Source organism: Leptidea sinapis, chromosome 18 (genome assembly GCF_905404315.1).
Source record: "Leptidea sinapis chromosome 18, ilLepSina1.1, whole genome shotgun sequence".
Classification (NCBI taxonomy): Eukaryota; Metazoa; Arthropoda; class Insecta; order Lepidoptera; family Pieridae; genus Leptidea; species Leptidea sinapis.
This window is the reverse complement of record NC_066282.1, coordinates 10005750-10031293: the sequence shown is the minus strand read 5'-3', so window position 1 is coordinate 10031293 and position 25544 is coordinate 10005750. Positions and strand designations below refer to the sequence as shown.

Sequence of the window (25544 nt, the reverse complement as noted above, 5' to 3'; positions counted from 1 at the left end):
TACACATACATTATTTAGCTGCTAACGTCATAAAGCCATAAGATATCCCATTTAATATTAATGTAAATATTTAATTGGTTGGTTAAATATTATGAGTTGCAACATAAAGACCTATTATACTTCTACAGCAGTACCAATTAAATTAATTGAAGATTTTATAACGCCTATTAATAATTATTACTGTTTATTTGGTAATCCCGATTGTAATGATAAGAAAATAATATAAATATAATTCATCCGTGAATCACAATGTTTGGAGTAACCGTTTTACATAAGTTTAAATAAATGTTGTTTGAACAGGAATCAAAATGGAGACTGACAAGATGTCAACAGCTTCCTCCGTAGGGACAGAACGCCGGCCCTTGATGCAAGCTCTTGTGTTGGAGCGACGCATACTCTTTGGGTGTACCGTGTTCGTTGGGCTATGCACATTCGTGTGGATTGCAGCAGTTTGCACTGAGAAATGGGTGTATATAGTAAGTGATAATGGTAAGTTTGAATTAATATACTGCTTGATGACATATTAAGAAATAATTATAATTAACTAATTAAGTTAATTTACCTACATACCTATTAGTTCAAAAATTTCAAAGAATTATTTGTAAAAGTGTGTGTTCGAAGAGTATAACGATCTTAACCAAAGAAAATACTATTGTAACTTGATTTATAACCAAGCGTAGTTAAATTTAATTTTAGTCTAATACCGGATTCCTATTAAGACTGGCGCGCTGTCATAATTCACTAAAGAGTTATTGGAACAATATGGGCGGAAATACTACGAATTTGTAGCGAAGCTAACATACGTTTTTGTTTTATTTTTTATGACAATAAGGGACGAGACGAGTTGGACGTTCAGTTGATGGTAGTTGATACGCACGATTACAATGCAGAGCCGCTCAGGATTCTTGAAAAACCCAAAAATTCTAAGCGTAATTATGTCGTCACCTTGAGACATAATATGTTGAGCCTTAATTGCCTAGTAATTTCACTAACTGCGGCGCCCTTCAGACTGAAACACAATAATGCTTACACATTTCTGCTTCACGGCAGAAACAGTATAGGCACTTTTGTGGTACCCATAATCTAGCCGGCATCCTGTGCAAAGGAGCCTCCCACTGGTATTGTACACTGGTAGTATTTACTTTAGTCTACAAAATTCGATAGCATTGAATGCATTCACTGAATTTGTTTATTTTTATGAAAATAGTATTGTATCTACCAGTAAAAACTTGGGATAGTATCATTATTATAGGTTCCCAAAAAAAATCATTTGCTTACGGCTACTAATATCTTGGGGTCAGCCTTCTTGGGGGCAATTCTTGAAGTCTGATGACGTTGGTGGGATAACAGAAATTATCTAAGGCCTCGACGTTTTGTTAATATAAGAATGAATAAAATGTATTTAAAATTAAAAACTTTGATGACGTAAATAAGAAAAAATTAAAAAGAACACAGCTCATGAGTTGCAGCGAAGATGGTCGGCCTTCGGCTTAATATTATATACACAATTAAATAATGTATAATAAATCATACTTGGCCTAACAGCTAGTGGTTCTATCTAGATGTATTGATTATCTTTGAATAAAAGTAAAAGTGATGGAATAAACCAGACAAGAGAAGACTCATTTTATTATTCTACGATCCACGTGTGAAGGAAGGCTCACATGTTAAAATACTCATGAAAAATTGGAATTAGATTTATTATTTTTTTTTTATTTGTTCAAAATATACCAGTAACAAAGTATCCAACATTTTAAGTCATCCTCATGCAATTTACATAATCACGTAAAAAGTTCACATAATCTAAACTGAATTTTTTCTTAATATTTGATAATTATTTATCTAAAAATATAAAATTTCAGTCTTGCGTTTAGGCCCTTACAGACAAACGGATGTATAACAAATAATTGACAATAACTCCATAAACTTCTTTTTTTGGCTTCGATGTTTCTAGAACACACAGCAAAAAAAATTATTAAATTTTAAAATTGGTTACTATTTTATTATATAAAATTCTCGTGTCCCGCTGTTTGTTACTAAGCTCCTACGAAACGTTAAACCAATTTGTTTGAAAATTTGTGTGTATATCGGTTAGGTCTGAGAATTGGCCAAAATCTATTTTTCATACCCCTAAATGACAATGGTCACCCATCCTTAAATATTTGTTCTATTTTTTTATTTTTATTTTATTATGATTCAGCATTAAAATATACATACAACTTTTAACCCGTCTACGATCAACACCTATTTTTGTATCGTGATATAAATATTATTCTATTCCAAACACAGATACTCAATAAAGTTGCAAGATAGCAATCGAATATAATAATTATTGAAGTACAATAAATTTTATGTACGATATATTTTGTAGATCTGACAATCGGTTGTGATCTTTTTTTATTCCCCAAAAAAATTTACTATTGAATTTTTATTTATATATATATATAAGAGATTTCCACGTATATAGTCACTCATCACGATATCTTTGGAACCATAAGCCGTAGAGACTTGAAATTTTGTAGGAATATTCCATTCGCCGAGTAGAGGTCAGCTAAGAACGAGGATTCATTCAACAGCTAAGAGGATTATACGAAATTCCACCCGCAAGAGTTTTTTTTTATTATGAACAGAACAACGTCTGTCGGGTCAGCTAGTTACTGTATATGGCAATACAACATTTGCTGGGTCAGCTAGTTTTATTATGATTATGCATAGATTATTATAAATAAGATATAATCAATATAGACATTTTGTCGCCGCTGGTATTAAAATCGCGGTTCTGATGTTATTAATTACTCAACGTGGCAGTCCGTTCATTGACCGTACTATTTCTGTTCAGGAATGCATGAAAATTGTAAATAAATATCCACTATAAACGATTATAAGAATGGCTTCATTGTTCGATTCGTTTGATATCATTTTTGTTCTATTCTTATGTGAATTATTATAGGTATATATATATATATATATGAGATACTTATACTTTTGTAAAAATCTTTTTGTTGAAGATGCATGCGTACGTATTTGCAGTATAAGATTCGATATTATTTACGATACAAGATGATAATTAAATGAAATAGGATTTCAATTATTATCTTTTATGGGATAAGCTGACGAAATGAATAAGCTACCTTGAGCGGTGTTTTCAGGACAATACGACAGACCTTAAAAAAAGGACATATTCATTTTTTTTAAAAGGCTGGTGACGATCCGGTGATTACTCTGAATTTATGGGTAAAATAATATATAACAGTCACTTGACACCTGATCATAGCTCATTGTCGTCCATGACTTCTTGCAATACTACAGGGATCACAGGAGCGTTGCCGGTCTTAAGGTATCATGCACGCTTTTACGAAGTTACTTATCACACGGTACGGGCTTAGCGGATGGTGGCTAGGTGAAAAAAAGTGTATGATTTTTTCCGTCACTACACCCGGTCATAGAGTAGTGGTGAAGTTGAATCATTAATTCAACTATTGCTTTCACGTTGGGTCGGCAAAGTGGTCTAAGACAACAGATCTGGGAAGGAGCGTGGCTTCAAACCGGACCAAGACAAGTTTTTTGGTAACACTGTATTTTTCTTTTATGAATAGTTAAGGCACAATACATAATTTTTTTTCCTCAACGTTTTTATTTGCATTTACATCAGTTCTAAATGACTTCTTAAATTATTTACATCTCATATTATAATATCTTTTACAAAAAAGTAGCTATTCTGAGCCAATAATGATCTTGTAGACAACTCATTAATATGTTAACTTATTAAGTACAATGTTTCTTACAAATAAAATTTCAATTCATTTCATTTCATCTCATGATTATTGCTCTCAGACGCCAATAATTAATTCATTTAATTTTATTAGTTAATCAATAATATAGTTGTCTCTTCCATAACACGTGGGCACGTGTGACCTTAATCTCAAACGGGTTGAAATGTATTAACTGAATGTTGGGGATCAAAACGAGCAATAATTTTTTAATTAAGTCATTTTTTGTTATCTTATAAAGGTAACAAAAGTTAATTCAAGAGATTTTATTTTGCATTTACGTAGTCTATTTTTGTTTTTTTTTTTAAGTTATACTTCATTAGGCGCGATAAGAAAAAATGATGAGAGTGAAATTTCCAGATGCGCGCGCATCGCTGTATCACAAAAGATACAGGTTGAAGTTCCTAAAATTTTCTGACGTTTGCGTTATTCGTTACTTTTTTTTAGTTTTTTCGTCCATTAGTAGGCAGGCAAAGGGTTCAAGCCGATACAGCCGTATTCATAATTTAATAATTAATTGTCAAAGCAATCTTTGTAAGATTTTTACGAAATTGTTCTTTCTAAAAACGTATAACAGCACGAGGAATAAATCATTTCATTGATTTTTGCTTCGTTAGGGCAAAGAAATATAACTTCCTGCGTGCATACAAAGGTACACACACACATTTTTTATCTTATTTCTTTGTTTCAGGAATATATCTACCCACAAGAGGTGAATATTTTATGTGGAGTGATTCAGGAGTATGGCAAATATGTCGCTATGTGTTCCGGCCACCGATTGTAGTGGATAAGAACGCCTCGACACATTTAACAACGGCTAGACCGTTTGATATTACTGGAATGCAGGGAGAATATTTTACGAGTAAGTTTTATTTATCTTTATATTATTACCTAAGATCATTTATACGCGATTTATACTAGATAATAATAATAATAACTTTATTTTCTCACCAACAACCAAAATTACAATACAATGAAAGCTTAAAAAATACAGGGGATACAAAAGTTTTGGTCATGCATCGCTGATGTCTGTGATAGGTAGTAAAATACCTGTATTACTGATAAAACTTTAAAAATCAAAGGATAGAGGTAAATATGTGTGTGTGTGTGTGTATGTATGAGATGGAGAGGCGGTGTGTGTGTGAGAGAGAGAGAGGGTGTATGTGCAACCAAGCGTGTAATAGACTGCAACAGCTGCGAAAACGTCAAAAAAATTTGAACTTAGAAACTTAGAACTTACCTCTATTTTGAGCAATTCACGCACTCTGATACAAAATGTCATACAAATCGCGAGTGTAAGACGTAGCTTGTCACGCACACTAAACTGATGTATCTGGCCTGTTTTTATCGGTTTTTTAACAGCAGGAGACTAGACGCATAAGACTTAAGATTAATACGTAAAGCAAAAACTTTGTGAAATTTAATACGGTTGAGTTTATATGGAGAAGATTATATGCTTATATAAAATGCCCTATAATACATTTAATTAAGTATTACAGACACTACTGCTTGCATGACAAACAACAAACACAATATACATTTGATTTGCCTTTGACAAATACACCCTGGTTTTATTTTTATGGAATATGAGGACAAACGTGCACATGGGTCAGTTCAGATGAAACTTAAAAAATTAAATGAATTATTATTGAATTTCGACCTTTGAGTGACCACTAGTAATAGTAAATAGTCCAGACTATTAATAAGCTAATATCATATAATCATTTTTTTAATAACGCTGCCGCCGTATCCCACCTTCGCACTGCACGCCATAAATTAGGTTGTCATCACACCAACTGGATGTGTGACGGTCCTCCACAGTGCGATTTTTAAGTAGCTTTCTTCCACGTACTACAAAGCTGTGGAATGAGCTTCCTTTTGTGGTGTTTCCGGGACGTAACGACATGGTTGCCTTCGAAAATAGCGCGTACACCTTCCTTAAAGGCTGACAAAGCTCCTGTGATTCCTATGGTGTTGCAAGAGAATGAGGGCGGCGGTGATCACTTAACACCAGGTGACCCGTACGCTCGTTTGTCCTTCTTTTTCAAATATATATTAAGCCCTCAGATAATTTATGCGAAGTATACGTATAAAAAATAGCGGTGAACTGTTTACCTCTATTTTCAGCAACGCACGTATACTAAAAAAAAGGGACTAACAGATCGTGAATGTAAGACATAGCTATGTTGTACACTAAAGTAATAAGCCTGGCTAGTAATTGCCAGACGTTGCTTAGCAGCAAAAAGCTCTATAAAGTATCTAAGACTAAAACCTTATGCTGTTTTAAAAAAAATGTGAATTGTAGAGACTACCGATAGAAGTGAAAACTGTGAAATTTTAATATTAAAATTTGAAATTTCATAATGCTTAAAAACAATTAAATTATTAATTTCAATTTATTTTTAGAACTTATTTTCAATAATAATATTTAACTATTTTATCAATACACAGTATCATATACACTAAATTTTCACTAAATCCATTGAATTTCACTTATAAGATACACACAGCACTAATATTGCACATTACGTCTGCTGTATAGCTACAGATATACTGCTATAAGCATTTCAGTGACGCAAACTCGCAAGATTTCATCCATCCAAAATGCGTCTAACTATATAATATTATATTTATATGGATATATGACGCGTACTAATAAGATTTTCCCCAACCAAAAAGTGCCTACCGTGGCTAAACAAGTTTTCACTTAACAAACATCTTCACTGTCAAAGAAACATTAACGACCGCCATTAGAAATTTTAAATTTTAAAAGAATCCCAACATTTATCATAATTATAGCGTTTCTATAAATATAAATTGGTTCGTAAGAAAGACTAGAGATTTCGTGATGTATAAATGCTAACAGTCTTGCTAACTGAATTATGTTCGTAATGAAGTAGGCGCAGATTTCATGAAATAAAAGTTTATTTTTCCGGACCGCCTTCTGTTTTTCCTCACTCGTGTAGTCCATTAGCACCCGCTGGTTTACTTTACCATAATTTCTTTTCTAAGCTTGAAATAATTTATCAAATGGACTGAAGGTCTGTCTATTATTAAATAGAATATCGTGTGATCATCTTTAATAGTTATTTATGCAACTGTTATGTAATAAGAGGTATTAAAACACGAATGTGGGCTTGGATGATAATAGTATCACAGGAGTGTTTTAATATTATTATATTATATTATATTATATTTTTTTTTATTCAATATAGTTGCCCTCGAGGGCGATACATCTACCTACTATATCGGTCTCACAAGCAATTATAGCAAATGTCTTGTTGACATAACAATATGTTATGCCATAGGCGTAGAATATACCAACGTTTAGATGAACTGAGACACCGATAATGCGCGACATATTTATGAATGTGAGTGTTAGCTAGCAGTTTAATATTTAAGATATTATAACTAGTAGCAAGAGTGGGTGACTTTTTATGACTTATCAATCAACATCGGTTGCAGGAAAAATAGATTCGCTTACCATTTCTATCTTGCTGTATCTTCGTTAGAGATGTTTTCTCTTGCCGGCTTTGTTTCTCTATACGCTAGTATATTATGATTCTATATTTATTATACTTTAGTATTATTAGCGCGAAAAAAGCCAGCCTAGCGAAGCTCTCTAATAAAAAAGCATTTAAATCAATTGTATGAAACGTGCAGTCATTAAAAGATTGACAAATGACGGCTATAATCTTGTAAAAAACGGAGATTGCCGAAATCCACTACGTCCTAAACAACTATTCGCTTTAAAACTTATATATTACTTAGAATTTCAATATATATTACTTAGAATTTCAAATCTATGTCAAATCTCACTGCGCGTTTCATACTAACTAAATTTCAGTTTTTACTTAGGAAGTCTCTTAATTAATATACCTTTCAAATTCAAAATTCAAATATTTTTATTCAAAATAGGATATAGTCACTTATTGAAAGTGAAAAACTACCAAACGTTCCAAAAGGTATGCCTCAGACCTGAGAAGAACAGGCGCAACAAACTCAGCGTGCTTCTTTTTTTTATTTTATTATTTTTTTTTTTTATTATAATCTGTCTCCTTCGCTGGGACATTCAATAATATGTGTGTCCTACTGGTATATATATTGGCTTGCTTGGAGAATGGCCTATGCCAAACCCAATTTCCATAATTAAGCATCTGGTTGGCTAGTTAGTAGATCTTGAGGTATTTTGCGTTTCAGTCTTCTTGATACTTTCGTTCTTTTATTCATTAGCTTTTGCTAGTATGTTAGGGTGATTGTCTGTTCTAGTTTTGTGTGCCTTAGCGGATTTCGTTATCTCATCCTTGACTGTTGGTATTCCGAGGTCATGGTGTAATAGATCATTTGGTACAAACCATGGAGCATTGGCTATTAAGCGTAGTGTTTTATTCTGAAATCGTTGGATTATTTCAATATTTGAGTGTGATGCGGTACCCTGTAGCTGTATACCGTATGTCCAGATCGGTTTAAGAATTGCCTTGTAAAGCAGTACCTTGTTTTCAAGTGAAAGCTGTGACTTACGTCCAATAAGCCAATGCAGTTTGCTTAGTTTGATGCCTAATTGTTTCCTTTTAGTGAAGATGTGTTTTTGCCATGTGAGACGTTTGTCTAGGTGTAGGCCAAGATAACGCACATGCTCCGCTTGAGGGATTGTTACATTATTTAATTGAACGGGAGGACATGTTGCTCTTTTAAGGGTAAAAGTCACATTCACTGATTTGGATTCGTTAGCCTTGATTCTCCAATTTCTGAGCCAGGATGATATCTCATTCAGACCACTTTGCAGATAGTAGGATGCAACCGTTGGATCATTGTGTGAAACCATAATGGCGGTATCATCGGCGAAAGTGCCAGTTGTTACATATTCAGGAGTAGGTAAATCTGAAGTATAAAGCACGTAGAGTGTAGGCCCGAGCACACTTCCCTGCGGGACACCGGCTTCGATGCTATGTAAGTTTGATAAAGCTTCGCCACTTTGCACGAGAAAATGTCTGTCTTCAATGTATGACTGGAGGACTTTATAGATAGAATCAGGAAAGGAAGTCTTAATTTTGTAGAGGAGACCCTGGTGCCATACTCGGTCGAAGGCTTGAGATATGTCAAGGAAAGCGCTATTGCAGTATGCATTATCTTCAAGAGATTTCATAATTTTTTCAGTTAATCTGTGAACTTGGTCGACTGTGGCATGTTTATTGCGGAACCCAAATTGGTGGTCTGGGATAAGTTTCTTATCCTTTATAATAGGATGCATACGTTGAAGGAGCAGAGATTCAAAAATTTTTGAAGGGATCGGTAGTAGACTTATTGGTCTGTAAGACTTTGCTTCTTCCGGTGGTTTGTCCGGCTTCAGGATCATTATGATTTTTGCAACTTTCCATTGAGGTGGGAAGAAATTCAGTCTTACTATAGCATTGAACAATGAGGTGAGGAATGTCAGTCCAGAGTCATGGAGTTCTTGAAGAATTTTGTTTGTTATTAAGTCATATCCCGGGGATTTTTTACAGTTAGCTTTGTTGATTGTTCTGAAAACTTCTTTTTTAGTAAATTTTTGAAAAGTAACTGATTTATTGGTGTTGTTTATTGTAGGCGTATTGAGATAGTCAGTGACTCTTTTCTCGTGCTCGGGGGTCCCTTCATATGTGTGAGGCTTGAAGACACTTGCTAAATGTTGTGAAAAGATCCTGGCTTTTTCCTCACCTGTGCGTGCCCAGTTCCCTATATTATTTCTTAGGGGGGGTGATGTAATAGTCGGTTGTTTCAATTTTCTTGTGGCTTTCCATAGAGAGTAATTTGTGGACGCAGTGGAGTCCAAGGTACTTAGGTAATTTTGGAAACCTCTGTTGCGGTCATCATCCAGAGATCGTTTCACAACTTTTATCATGTGGTTTAATTTTTTGCGTGCGATGGGGCATCTACTTTGCTGCCATTGTTTCCTTGCCTTTCGTTTTTCAGAAATTTTGTCCATGGTGGATTTGTCAACCTGTGTTGCTGGCTTGGTGATATTATTTTTAGGAGTTGCCGTCCAGGCGGCGTCTTGTATACTAGCGTTAAAAAATTCGACAGCAGCTGTGATATCACTTGCTGATTTCAGGATGATGGATTTTTGAAAAGTATTATCTATAAGTCCTCGAAAAAGTGGCCAGTTAGTTTTATTATTGTGGAGTGTGCATTTTGGTAGTTTTTCTACAGCATTGGTACGTAGCTCTAGAATGATTGGGGAGTGGTCAGATGATAAGTCTAAACAACTGGAGCAAGATATGTTAATTTTCGGGATACCATTTACAACACAAAAGTCAATTAAATTTGGTATCTTTTTAGGGTCAGTTGGCCAATATGTAGGCTGTCCTGTTGACACTACATCTAGTTTATTTGTTTGTATACATTTAAAGAGTTCTCTGCCTCGTGGCAGTATCAATCTAGAGCCCCAGAAGGTATGTTTAGCATTGTAGTTACCTCCCGCAATGAAGCGACTACCCAGGGACGAGAAAAATTCATTAAAATCGATATCTTTTATAGAGTATCTCGGAGGACAGTAAATTGCTGAAATCACAAAGTCACTAGACCAGTCCTTCACAACGATACTGGTAGCCTGTATGTAGTTTTTAGATATATTTTCATGCATATGGTGTTTGATTTTAGATCTAATAAGTATGGCAGTTCCAACATGAGCTTTGCCGACTGGATGGTTAGAATTGTATAAGGTATAGCCGTTAATGTTAAGATGACTTTTGGATGTAAAATGAGTTTCCGATATCAGCATTATGTCGATTTCGTTAGACGTCAAGAATATTTTTAACTCTGCTGAGTGGTTTGATAAGCCGTTGGCATTCCAAATACATATTTTAATTGTATTTATCATTAAAAGCCAGCTTAGACGTGATTTCAGCTAACATTTTGGTTATAGTTAGCATTTGGCTCATGAGAGTTTGCATTGTTTCACTTAGGGTTCTAAGGGCAAGTGCAATGCTTTGTGTGTCATCATTATGGTCATTATTGTCTGGATTGACTGCTGTAGCTTGGTTTTGTTTGGCAGCTGCAGCGTATGATTTGGAATTGTGTTTTATATTGTATTGCTCGTGATGAATTATATCGTGTTTAGATTGATCGGAAACCAGAGTCCTTCTCAAGCGTAGTGGAGGGAATTAACTCTCTGGAGTTCTTTATATACTATGCAACCCTTGTAGTTTTTTTATATAAAAAAAAATTTTATATATTTAATAGCCTGTGGGTAGTCGCTGAATTCCCAATCAGTGGTATCATTAAGAAAGTCATTTAGGTTATAGTAACCTTAGGCTTAGTCGAGTTTATAAGTCTTTGGACTTATAAACTCCGGACTAAACACTGGAAGCCGAGTAGTTGGCATTATAAGTTTATGTTTTTTCCTGGTGTTAACATTAAAGACAGTTTCTAGCAAATTCACTTATGTGCCTATGTACATTATCAAGAATATTGACACGAGAGTGGGTCAGGGATTGGAAATAATACTCCGTTTATAGGAACGAGTCTTTATTTGCGTTCACTTTTTCTGAACTTGCACTTCGCCGGTCTGCCGCTGATCCTCTTGTGGGCGGCGGTACCTTCAACGCGTCACCCCGCACCGAACACTAAGTCTCTCCTATCTTCTTCTTCTTGGAACATTTCCACTTTTCACTACTTCTTCTTTTCTTCTTCTTCTTCTTTACACTTTCGAGGCAGAACTACGTCGAAGCGTTGCTACGCGACAATATATTGAGTGGCAACAGTCAAGATGTTTATTTCTTTTATTTTTTCTCTCAATGATTCTCTAGGTCCTAGGTTATAAATAGCGCGAACAGCGCTCTTCTGCGTTACAAAGAAAGTATTTATTTTTATATACCATAATACCATAGGACATAATACTATGGAAATAGCTAAAGTAAACTAGTCGCGCCGTATCTGCGTCGGTTAATTGTCTAATTTTTTAACCAAGTATGCTGCAGAACTAAATCAATTAGCCATTTTAAATTAGAATGTATGGCTATGTCATTTCATCACAGAAGCCTCATTGTGCTGGGCAAAATCGCTCTTGTCCTTTGTAACCTCTTCCCTTCTGACTTCACAATAGTAAATTATTTGTAACAAAATCCACAGCACAGTTTAAAGGGATTTTACCTATTCTGTGACTAAATCGCTCTTGTCTGTATTTTGAACTCCTTCCATTCTGCATTCAAAAAAATAAATAATTATACAAAAAAAACACTCTTGTCTTTTGTTTAACACCTTGCCATCTGTATCCACAAAAATAAATTATTATAATAACCATAACAATATATCTTTCATAGATCAAACGATGATGACCGCTGAAAGATATAAATATCTCTTCTTGAACTGTAATGATTCAGTTGATAAAAAATAACTTCTCAAACTAATAGTCTAATAATATCTTTATCTTCTATATATTATATAAAATCCCGTCACGCATTCGAACAGGATGGATGTTTATACCGCTCAATGAATTTAAAGAAAATTTTGTATTATGTATTTTTGGTATCACTTTTGTGATAGTTTATGTGAGAATTTTTAGTAACTGCCCATTTACTACTTATATTCAAACTATGTAACAGTCTCAATGACATATGGAAATATTCAGTGTGATAGCGCAATGGCAAAAGTGTGCTTTTTTTTTATTTTATGGAAAAGGAGGACAAACGAGCGTATGGGTCACCTGGTGTTAAGTAATCACCGCCGCCCACATTCTCTTGCAACACCAGAGGAATCACAGGAGCGTTTCCGGCCCCCAAGCAAGGTGTACGCGCTTATTTTGAAGGTACCTATGTCGTATCGTCCCGGAAACACCGCACAAGGAAGCTCATTCCACAGCGTTGTAGTACGTGGAAGAAAGTTCCTTCAAAATCGCACTGTGGAGGATTGCCACACATCCAGATGGTGGGGATAATATCTTAACTTGTGGCGTGTCGTGCGAAGGTGGAATTCGGTGGTTCAGCAGGAATCAGGTGAAACAGCTCTTCGGAACACTCCCCGTGATAAATGCGGTAGAAGAAACACAATGAAGCGATGTCTCTACGCAACGCCAAGTGATCCAGCCGTTCACATAGCACTGGGTCCAACTCGATATGCTCTACGTTGCACGCGGTCAAATAGATCGAGCTGATACTCTAGGGTGCGCCAGACTAGAAATGACAGCAATACTCCATGTATGGCCGGACCTGCGCTTTGTACAGCGCTAGAATGTGGGCCGGCTTGAAGTATTGCCGTGCTCTACTTATGACGCCCAGTTTCTTCGAAGCCAATTTGGCTTTCCTCTCCAGATGGCCGCGGAATTGGCAATCACTCGAGATTTCGAGACCCAGGATTCCGATACTAGGCGAGGCTGTAAGAGAAGTGTTGTCGAAGAGCAGTGATACGACAAATGGGTTTTTCTTATGGTAAACGAGCAAACTTGAGTCTTCCGAGAGGTAATTGGACTAGGTTAAATTTACCCCATTCCGCGACCTTTTCAAGAGAGGACTCGATAGAAGACACAAGTTTCTCCCGGCACTGCTCGACGATTTCCCTAGAGAGACCTGCATGGCCCGTGTATACGGCATCGCCCGTGCTGTCGTCTGCATAGCAATGTATGTTGGAGGACTTAAAGACAATGTAAGCACTCTGTGTCTGGGTTTACAAAATACCTAACTGCTACTCCACTGATGTCACTGTCCAAATCGGGTTCTAACTTTAAAATACGCAGCTTAAACTGAAAAAATGTTTTCATTGCTGCCTATTGACCAATAATATTATAAATAACTGGAGTAAGCGCAGAAATGTATATACATAGCATTCGAAGCTTATTATGGTGGCATTTATTTGCAGGTGCCTTTATGAGGTGCATTGTCTATATGTATAGAACGTCATAGGACAGTCTTTAATTTTTTTTTAATTGGCTGTCAAAAATACTTCCGATGGCTTTCTGCATACAGATTGTATGACCAGTGTTTACAATTTATTAGCTATAGTTATAAAATTATTGTTATTTCATCGTACATATAGTATGAGTACTATGTACTACAGAGAAACTCCAATTCCCCAGCTCGGGCGTAGAGGCCCTCACCTTTGCCTAGTGCCCACAAAAGGATACTCGTACGAATCCTTACAATTTTCGCCTTGATGAACAATTTGTATTATTCAAATTCAAAATTATAATATATTTATTCAAAAAAGGGTATAAAACCACTTATTGAAAGTCAAAAACTACCACCCATTCCAAAAGGTATGCCTCAGACCTGAGACGAACGGGCGCAAAAAACTCAGCGGGCTTTTTTTAAATAAAATATGGTTATAATGTAAAATCGTACAATAAAATTTATTATTTAATAGCCTATGGGCGGTCGCTCAGTTCCCAATCAGTGGTATCATTAAGAAAGTCATTTATGTTATAGTAACCTTTACCAGGCAAAAGTTTTTTTTTCAATTCTTTTGAATTTCGTAATAATATAATCTGGAATCTTTTTGTAAAAGCATATACAATGCCCCACAAATGACTAACTCACTCAACTTAGCCGAGTAGTAGGCATTATAAGGTTGTTTGTTACTGGTTTAAACATTATCGCTATTACAATTTCTAGCAAATTCACTTAACATTATCAAGAATTCTATAAAATATTCTATTAAGATAAATAAGTTTAGATTTTCTTATTATTGTAATATTTACGCGGATTTTTACTAAACATAGATTAAATTCACATTTATTTTCAACATTTCCATCATAATAAAATAGAACTTTCATTCTCTGAATGACGTTCCAATATTTTTATTGATGAAATAAATAATCAAAGATCTTAAATTAAGCGATATGGTTATGAAATCGTAACTCAATATTACAATATACACTGTGCCATCAATAATTTTGTAGGCGCTTAATGGATCTACACGCTAAGCGAGCTTGTAACAAATTTTTCTCCGCTTTGTGCTATAAAACCAGTCCAACAAATAGCCGTTTTGAAGGTGTACGCGCTTTTTTTGAAGGTACCCATGTCGTATCGTCCCGGAAACACCGCACAAGGAAGTTCATTCAACAGCTTTGTAGTACGTGGAAGAAAGCTCCTTGTAAACCGCACTGTGGAGGACCGCCACACATCCAGATGGTGAGGATGATATCCTAACTTGTGGCGTGTCGTGCGAAGGTAGAATTCGGCGGCAATTAGGTAAAACAGCTCTTCGGAGCACTCCCCGTGATAAATGCGGTAGAAGACACACAATGAAGCGACGTCTCTACGCAACGCCAAGTGATCCAGCCGTTCACAGAGTACTGGGTCCCCGACAATTCGCGCTGCTCTGCGTTGCACGCGGTCAAATGGATCGAGCTGATACTGGGGTGCGCCAGACCAGAGATGACAGCAATACTCCATGTGTGGCCGGACCTGCGCTTTGTACAGCGCTAGAATGTGGGCTGGCTTGAAGTATTGCCGTGCTCTATTAATGACGCCCAGTTTCTTTGAAGCCAATTTGGCTTTGCCCTCCAGATGGCCACGGAATTGGCAATCGCTCGAGATTTCGAGACCCAGTATTCCGATACTAGGCGAGGCTTTTAGGGAAGTGTTGTCGAAGAGCGGTGATGCGACAAATGGGGTTTTTTTAGTGGTAAACGCGCAAACTTGAGTCTTCGGGGGGTTAAATTGGACAAGGTTCAATTTACCCCATTCCGCAACCTTCTCAAGAGAGGACTCGATAGAAGACACAAGTTTCTCCCGGCACTGGTCGACGATTTCCCGAGAGAGACGTGCATGGCCAGTGTATACGGCATCACCAGTGCTGTCATCTGCATAGCAATGAATGTTGGAGGTGTCCAACATATCATTGATATGCAGAAGAAACAGCGTAGGAGATAGCACACAGCCTTGGGGCACTCCAGCATTCACGGGCTTCGGGTTCGAGCATTGTCCGTCGACAACGACCTGTATGCTGCGCCCAGTGAGGAAGCTGGAGGTCCACTTGCACAAGCTCTCGGGAAGCCCAAATGATGGAAGTTTAGAGAGGAGCGCCTTATGCCATACACGATCAAAGGCCTTCGCTATATCCAGGCTAACTGCCAGGCCTTCCCCCTTGCTTTCAATAGCCGCAGCCCATCTATGTGTTAGGTATACCAGAAGATCACCTGCCGACCGACCATGGCGAAACCCGTATTGTCGGTCGTTGATCAACTGGTGACCCTCTAGGTATACCAAGAGCTGACGGCTAATTATGCTCTCCATGATTTTGGAGAGCAGGGAGGTAATAGCAATAGGCCTGTAGTTTGCCGGATCCGAACTGTCTCCTTTTTTTTGGATCGGATGGACAAGGGCTGACTTCCATGAGTCAGGGACTACGCCTTTGGAATAAGAGTGCCGGAATAAACGCGTTAGCACCGGCGTCAACTCAGGGGCACACGTTCTAAGCACGATTGGAGAAATGCCATCCGGCCCGCTCGACTTCCTGACGTCCAACGAAAACAGAGCTCGCCTAACAGTTTTCTGTATGAACTGTACTTCAGGCATAGAGCTCTGACACCGCGGGATGGTCGGCGGTGTTTTTCCGTTGTCGTCAAGAGTCGAGTTGGAGGCGAAAAGAGCGCACAGGAGATCGGCTTTCTCTTTTGCCGTATGGGCCAGGGTGTCATTCCTCATGTGCAACGGCGGCATGGACGGCTGGCTGAAGTTACCAAGAGCAGCTTTCAACAACGACCAGAACTTGCGTGTTCCGATCGGGTAACTGGAAAGCTGCTCGCCGATTTTGACGACGTGTTTTGACTTTGCACGGGCGATTTGCCACTTAAAAAATCTTCAAGCACGGTTGTATTTCCTCTTAAGAACTATGCAGTTCGGATCCTTTGTGCCCAGCGCCGCAACCCAAGTTCGATACGCCTGTTTTTTGCAGTCAGATGCTGCTTTAACTGACGCATCGAACCAGGGCTGTGATCTGCCACCGATCGGTACTACAGAGCTTGGTATAAAAATATCCATGCCCTGTAGTATCACATCGGCTACTGCAACGGCGCAGGCACTAGGATCATCCGAAGGGAAACAAACCTTGCCCCAAGGGTAGGATGCAAAAAAGGAACGCATCCTATCCCAATCTGCTGACTTGTAGTGCCAAACGCGGCGGGTCGCTGGTGGTCTGCGACGTGGGCGTCGTATAGGCACTACACTCCTGACCAGGCAATGGTCGGACGTTCCGAGAGGGGCGTCGACAATGACCTGGTAACCATCGGGATGTGTAGTCAGCAGAAGATCTAATAAGGACGGCATGTGGCTATCCACACTCGGGAGCCGCGTTGGCGACTCAACCAATTGGGACAGAGCGTATGCCAATGCAAAATTATGCACAGATCGCCCTGCGTAGTCTGTGGTACGTGATCCAAGCCATGCGGCATTGTGCCCGTTGAAATCATCCAAGACTACGATTTCAGCGGAGGGGATCTGTGCAAGCACGTCGTCAATTGCCGCTTGAACGCAGCCCATGAGATGATCGGTTTCTGCGTTACCACTATGGGACCTGTAGACACACGCATAGATGCGGACGCGGTCCTCTAAATCTACGTGGAGCCAGAGAGTGGACAGGTCCCTACCCTCAAAATTGCCGAGACGGCGACAGCAGATATCCTCCCTAACGTACACACATACCCCGGCATGAGGCAAAAAATTGTGCTCAATTTTGTACCCGGGGTACGTTAAATATGACGTATCGCTAGGTCGAGATATCTGCGTCTCCGTAAGGAAACACAAGGCCGGCTTAGCCATCTTAAGGTGGTGGTGGACGGCGTTTAAGTTAGAGTGAATTCCCCTGATATTGCAAAAGTCCACGTTGAGTGTGGAGCGGGGTGCCGTGGTGTTACTGCCTCGTTTGTCCTTGGTCATGCGCGGTACTGTGCCCTCCCCAGAATACGAAGGGCAGCCCGAGCTAGAGTGCTCGGGGAGGGATTCTCCGACTCTGGTAGAGCCGGTACCCTCCTGGGGTACTATCTCTTTAGGGACCGCTTTCATAATCTTTGTTGGGGATGGGGGGGGAATGGCTTCCGGTCCTCGACACTAACCTATGCGAAACATAGCGGCACTAGGCCGCTACTTCACGCCGGTATTCTGTGCGAGTGTGGTAATTAACCCGGACGAGTCTGGCCCGATTGTGCTGACGTCAAAAGACGGCTGCGTGACTCTCCCACTTCTTCGTATTCAAAAAATAAGTTGCCATAAACAATCTAAGATAAATTTCGCATCGAATGGTGATAGTTTCATGTCGACACGATCATTGGTTTAGGCGTGATTGACCCTCAAACAAAGACCATTTTCATTTAATGTATATAATATATAGATAAATAACATGCAATTAATTGAAACATTAGGCCGACATAAACAATTATCATATTATGTATATAATATCATAAAACTATTGCTAAGTAATATTAATAATAATTTATTCAAGTCTAGTAATTTTAAATTTGATTTGATTTCATTTGATATGGTACCGTAAAACTACAAACAACATTTGTTTGAAGTTTTAAAAAATATGAAAATCTGTTTTTAAGGGTTTTCTTCGTTTAATACTCAAATATGAGAAAATATTTTTCATCAAGAAACAATGTTTAGAGAACTTAAATTATTTAACTTTATATTTTATACATTGATTTTCATTTTCAAGCTCATTTATTGTGGTCATCTCAGCGGGTTTATTTTTACACCAAACATTGCCATGATTCCTAATGTGGAGCACGTGTAGCACTTTACAATTACTTTAAATTAAATTATAAAGATCGCCTCGAAGATCTTTCGTTATTTACTCTACAAATTTATTAAAATCAAAAAACTCAAGCATATTATGGTGGTGCTAATCAAATTCAAATTCAAATGTTTACCCTGTTAAGAAGCTAAACTTAAAAATCACATTAATAATAATAATAAGGAAGCTATTTTAGGAATGGCACGCATGGTGCGGAAGTTTCTCAGTCTGTCGCCCTAACCACCGCGACCGGCGGAATTGTCGTGAACGTACGCCGGTCGGACATTTTTTTTCATATATATTAAAAGCGTGACGGTAAAAAGAGACAGCCACATAAATTCAAAACATTTAACGTGGTAGAAAATGAGATAGGAAGCATTATTCAGTGTTTTGGTACCCGGCGATCATATTTGAAGAGATTGTCATTTGTATGACGCGAGTATACGTTAATATATTCACACGTCATGCACACGACTTAATGCGGTTATTTCACTCGACTGATTTTAGTCATCTTAATTCAAAAGCAAATTTAAAAACACATTAGAAGCTACTGATCACACAGTCCTAAATTGAGTTACTAAATCAGTCACCATTTAAAGCGCGACGAATTCGGACGTGTCGTATAAGTACGAGGATGGTTCCAGTATTGTCAGGCACAAAAAATAGCCTTTGACTAGCCCTGGCCGTTGCCTCAATTAAAATTGAAAAGAATAACCTCATTACATCATAGACACCAGGAGAACAAATATAGTAGCGGTGATACTAATATCTTTAGCGGTTTAAAACGCGTGTCATCTTAGCAACATGTACCAGGACTTCATATGCAGTTTAGAGGTTCATGCACAATGCAATTTTTTTCTTCATATCCTGCAGGCCTTAGTTTTTTTCCAATATGCGGTTTTCCCTGAAGAATCCACTTTAACTGAAAATTATTATGATTGTAAGTGAAAGCGGATACCTAAGCTATAAGGAATAACGCCAATTCCAATTAGTCAAGTTTTTTGCATTAATATTTATAACATCCAATTCCTGACAGCTTTATGTTGGGAAAAGTAAATAATATAAACTATTTGGTTTTTTCGTTTAGCTAAAGATTACACAACAACAGTAGAGTAAAATGAGCGACGCGTAGGTCCGATCGCTGTTAAAATACATATTTAACATTAACATATACGTTCACTTCAAAAAAAAAGTGTCTGTACTTATGTATACACGCAAGAAGTAATACTTCTTTGGCCTAACAAAGCAAAAATCCTTAAAAATATTTATTACTCGTGCTATTCTACGTTTATAGGAAGAACAATATAGTAAGAATCTTGCAACAATAGCTTTGACAATAAATTAATCATTAAATAACGAATACGGTTGTACGGGCTTGAAGCCTTTGCCTATCCTAATAATGGACGAAGATACCAAAAAAAAATAACGAATGTCGCAAATGTCAGAAAATTTAAGAAACCAACTTCACCCTGCGCATCACTGTAACACAAAAATAATTTTGTGTTACAGTGATGCGCGCGCATCTTAAAATTTCACTCTTATATTTTTTTCATAACGCGTCTAAAGAATTATAAGTTCAAAACTACCTACATTATTTATATTTTATGCCTACGTTATTTAATTTATTCATCCCTACAAATAATTACAAAGTAATATAATTTGTCACTAATATGACAAAACTCAAAGAAAACACTATAAATTTACTAGTAAAAGAGCAATCTTCATTAATCCTGTGACAAATATAAAACAATAACATATAATTTATCTTGAAATTCACTCAAAAATCGGAAACAAAATCTCCAACTGTATTGTATATAGAGCAACAATTTTCAGTTTGTAGGTAAACTAACAGAAGTCAAACGAAAAACATTTCTCTCCGGCCCACACAATAAGATTTATAGTCACCGATAAAAATACCACACTGGTTCTTTTAACTCTAAACCGATCTAAATCTCTTGCGAGCACGTTGTTACGAGTTACGTAAATAAATAAACTCTGGGCCATAGTTCAGTTTCTGACATAGAAACAGATTTAATAACGTTTTAATAGCCGTTTGTGATCAAAATAACTAGTTAATTGTTATGTTTGAGGCGCAAATGCACCTGGAAAACGATAATGAATTGAAATAGTAGTGGTGCAACTAAAACTAGTTAGAAACTACTACAGACCACGTGCGAGTAATAAAATAAGGACTCCATGTCAACTAATAACAGTGAAGCATCAAAACAAGCCGGTTAACGTGTAAATTCAGAGCCCCACGCACACACTTACACTAATATAAGCCGATCAGCCGCCATTATGACATCTGCCATCGTCTGTGACGGACAGTCACATCCAGTGTGGCCGGTAAATAAACAGGGACTTTACCCGAAAAATTAAATTGGGTAATCCATGTTATGGTATTCTGTGTAGATAAATCATTATCTGTTTCAAGATGCAGTGATATTTGATAACAGGTGTGGAACGCTACTTCAATACGAGTATCGTTCTCATCTTTGATCTGGTGCATCCCGGTATCAGTTCTAAACATTAAATGGCGTGCAACGCAGAGCTACTTGAATTGTCGGGGATCCAGTAATCTATCAAAATTTCCATCACATGTGTATTTACCTAGCAACCAAATCACTTTAAAGCACATTGTTATATGTTCTCTAAAAATGAACTTATTTGATATCACGTCAGTGGCAAACATACAAATTTAAGAATGAATTTTCTGTAGGTATTCTTAAAAATAAGAAATGTTAGTACGTCATTTTTATATCAGTTAGAACAAAGATACAGCAAACAAGACATGGACACAGAAATAAACAAAAACAAAAAACCCGCTATCCTTACTTTCAAGGTGTACCTGTTTTTAATGAAATTTTTTTATTTACTCATACTATGCCAGCGATATTTATTTTTTATTTAGGAAACAATCTGACTATCAGAGATTAGAAAATCGGAGTTAAAAGTAATGTGGCTATATAATACTATGACTAATAACGGCAGATAATTTGTGTTAGCTGGTATCCCCCGTAACAGCACACACACTAGCGGGTGTTTTACTTGTTTATATCACGGCGCGGAGACCTCCTTTTTTTACACGTCCTTTTGCTACAGACAAATTTACTTACGTATTTGCTAACAGAAACATATCAAAACAAGAACTCCTTAAAGCTTATAGTTATTCTAAGCCAGAGGGGACAGCGTTGATCTGTAAAGTATAAGCTCCTCCTCTCCCTTAGTCTCCTCTCTCCTTCCCCACGTACTTACAATAAAATATCTCGAATCTATTAATTGACTGATAGACCCTTATTTCAAATAAACTATAAGGCTTTACAAAATGTTTTAATGCAGATATCACATAAATCCAAAAAAAATTCATATTAACAGACGATTCATTAACAGTCAGCGATGCTTAGCATTAGCCTTTTAGTATTTTGAACATTAAACCACTTGCTAACGGAAGCATTGACAAATTAAAATTGATCCCGCACTATCGGGCTGTCAAATAGCCTATAGCATGTATATAAGTCTATTAGTTAAGGGGGAATCGACGAATGAGTATCGAAAACTATTCCACCTCAATTTTTTTATGCGATCCTCTTCAAATTGCCCTACTGATGATATAAATGCATGTTGTCACGGAGAAAATGGTGCCATGTTGCTTAAATCGAATAAAAATTGTTGAAAACATATTGTAGGCAGTTCAATTATTAATAACATTGCTTTCTTAAACACTCTTCATAAGGTTAATAGAAGAGACGCATACTTATGTGCCAAATAAACAGGTATAAACAATGATTTTTTAAAATCATTTATAATATCATTAACTATTGCATAAATAATTAAAAACAATATTATTTATATTTTTTTTAAATATGTTTTTCATGGGTCAAAGTTGAAATTTTTCGAACCTTAAAGAATTATTATATCTCTAAATATATTAACTTTATCGCGAAAAGTTTTAGGACCTTTTTTATTTGTATTTTAACAAAAATACATAATATATCAAAAAAAAACAAATTTGTCCGGTTGAAAAATAACAATTCCTTGCAATTGTTTAAACAATATCGGTGCTCATGCACCAATTCTTCCTGGACTATATAGTTCTAACAAAGGATTTCAATTCAGCTTTCAAATTCCTGTCGAATGTCAAATGTGACTGTAATTTAAAATCATAGACATATATCCACATATATTCATATATCCCTTTGCCGTGAGGGTCATGAGTTCAGTGCTTTTATCGTATCCCAAAAGTACATAAAGTGCTTAAATATTTATATGGGATCAGTAAGCGAAGAAGGGTCCACTTTAGGATGCTGCAAAGCAGTATATCGGTCTTAAAAATAATTATGTAGATACACTTTAATCATCATTGTATTTATATTGAATCCATTAAAACAGAAAACAACGACACACAAGTATCACCAGGAGACACAAACAAACACAGTGCGTCACTTCTATATATAAGCAAGAAACATAAACAGATCGTTCAAGGATACATTTGTTTTGAAAATTAAATTAAGTCCAACTACACAGGAGAGGAACTTGGAATTCGGGTTTACTTTAAAAGATAGATGTTTTACATTTTGGATTATTTGAAGATTATTAGGTATACGAAATATTCTAGCGGTCACTTAGCACAGGTCGGGCTACATATGGAATATTGCTCTCATCTATCCTCCAGTGTACCACAGTATCAGCTCAAAGCGTTTGACCCTGTGTAATATACCACTGCTTGAACTGTCGGGGATCCAGTGCTCTGTGAACGGCTAGATAACTTGGCGTTACATACCTACAGACATCACTTCATTAGGTTTCTTCTAGCGCATTTATCAAGGGGAGTCCAATTAGCTGTTTCACCTAATTCCTGCGCCGAATTCTACTAAAAACTACGAAACTAGGATATCATCCCTACCATCTGGATGTGTGGAATACCACACAAAAAAAGGAATGCCTTCCTCCCACTTACAACAAAACTTTGTAATGAGTGCGGTACTTCCTTGTGCGGTGTTTCTAGGAAGATATATCATGGGTATCTTCAAAAAAGTGCGTACACCTTTCTAAAAGGGGTAACGCACCTGTGATCACCGGCGGTGATCAATTAGCATCATGTAACGGGTACGGTAGTTTGTCTCGTCTTCCATAAAAAATATTGATATTAGCTGACCCGACAAATGTTGTCCTGCTTCTTATAAAGAAGCTGTAACCTTAGAAAGGAATAAGAAAAATTATGCGTCGGTCTCTCAATCGGTCACTCTTATCGGAGTGGTCGCTAAGATGATGCAACATTAGTCGTCGTTGGTCTCTTTAGTTTTGGGTCGCACTGCCTCCCGCGCGATGATTCTCCACTTTTGACGGTTTGTAGCATTGCGGGAGCACTCTACCACAGTAGTCTGGGTCACTGCTTTGATAAAATCCGTCCATCGCGTGTATGAGCGTCCTTTTGCTCTTTACCCCTCCACCTGGCCCTGCACTATCAACCACTCAATCGATCCTCTGGAGATGTGACCAAAGAACTTCAGAATTCGTAGTTGCACAGTAGACGATAGCCCTTCTTTTATCTTCAGTTCTTTGAAAATGGAATTGTTGTTTCGGAAAGCCGGACAAGGGACGGGACTATCAGGATTAGTAGTGTCTTAATCTTCTTTAATTTTAAATTGTTGAATTTGAATCCACAACTCTCGCTTACTAATGATTATCTCAAACACAGAACCTTTAAAATATTTAATGACTCTGGTTTATAGCTTGTAAGCATATAAGAATTAATTAATTTGCAGTAAGAGCAAAATAAGGTTACTCCCTAGTATACCGGCGCCAACAAAATTGTGCTTAATGCTGGAAACCGAGGTTGCTTGCATCTTGTACCTTATTGTGAATCATTTTGTCTTCAGTTAATAATTAATTGAAGTCAAGGAAATGGAATATTTCTAGTTTGTAGCTATGGTTGTTATTATGATTGTAGTTATGATAGGCCCACTCACCCAATATAAACGATGAAAATATAAATACTTGAATCGGTTTAATGTATCGACATAATAAATAAGATAAATCTAGGCACAATATATTTCTTTGGGGTTCATAGAAATATAAATGAAAATTTATATTGAGCTCATACTCTGTAATGTATTTTCAAGCTTTATTTTCTTCTTTTGGTTGGTTAAGAGGTAAAATTATCTAAGACCTTTTCAGATTTAGGAATTCTTACAACAATAACGTCAGGATTAAGTGGGCGAAATAAAAATCGGTGCGATAAGGACAAACTGCATACTTTTACCACGAACGTTGAAGTTTAAATTTAGATGTATAGGAAGCTTTCGACATTTTATCGACTATTGTTTTCAATAAAGTCTTTAATAGTCGGAGCCTCCCCTAAACAGGATGCCGGGTAGATTGTAGGTACCACAACGGCGCCTTTTTCTTTTTCGTGAAGCAGTAATATGTCAGCATTATTGTGTCACGGTCTGAAGGGCGCCGTATCTAGTGAAATTACTGAGCAAATGAGACTTAACATCTTATGTCTCAAGGTGACGAGCTCAATTGTAGTGCCACAGAATTTGCACTTTTTGTTAAGTAGATAATGCGTGGTTTTAAATAAGGCTCACTCACCCAATATAAACGGTGATAATATAAATACTTGAATCGCTTTAATGTATCGACATAATAAAAAGTATGATTAGTAATCAAACTTATATATGTTAACTCATAAATAGTATAATATAATGTAAATAGTAAATAAGAGATTCAATAGTTGCAAACTAAACTTAAGATCATGACTACGCGAAAAAGGAAGATTGAAGCGAAATTAGACATATGAATAACGAAGAAAATTAGAAAATTAAATTAATTTAAATGCACCTTTAAATTGGAATAAATACTACAGCCGAATGTAATTTTCTTATTATTATTATTGATTTATTGATTGTAAAATTGCGAAGCGATATTAATCTTCTAATGCTAAACTCCTTGCGAAAATGCTGACTTATCAAATCTCGAGTAGTTATTTGCACAAGGAGTATTTTTTGTGCAAGGAGGTTGTTTAGCATTTATATGGAGGTCGAACAGGTGTGTTCTAAATTCAAT

The 25544-nt window shown here is 36.9% G+C and overlaps 1 protein-coding gene across 1 annotated transcript in view; it reads left to right on the top strand.

Annotated features, from left to right (window-relative positions):
• The window catches only part of LOC126969597 (uncharacterized), a 67087-nt gene that overhangs the window by 23655 nt on the left and 17888 nt on the right, over positions 1-25544 (top strand). The window contains exons 2-3 of the mRNA XM_050815140.1: positions 301-489; positions 4462-4632. Coding sequence (XP_050671097.1) covers positions 309-489; positions 4462-4632 — 352 coding nt within the window. The 5' untranslated portion in view covers positions 301-308. The remainder of the gene's footprint in view (positions 1-300; positions 490-4461; positions 4633-25544) is intronic.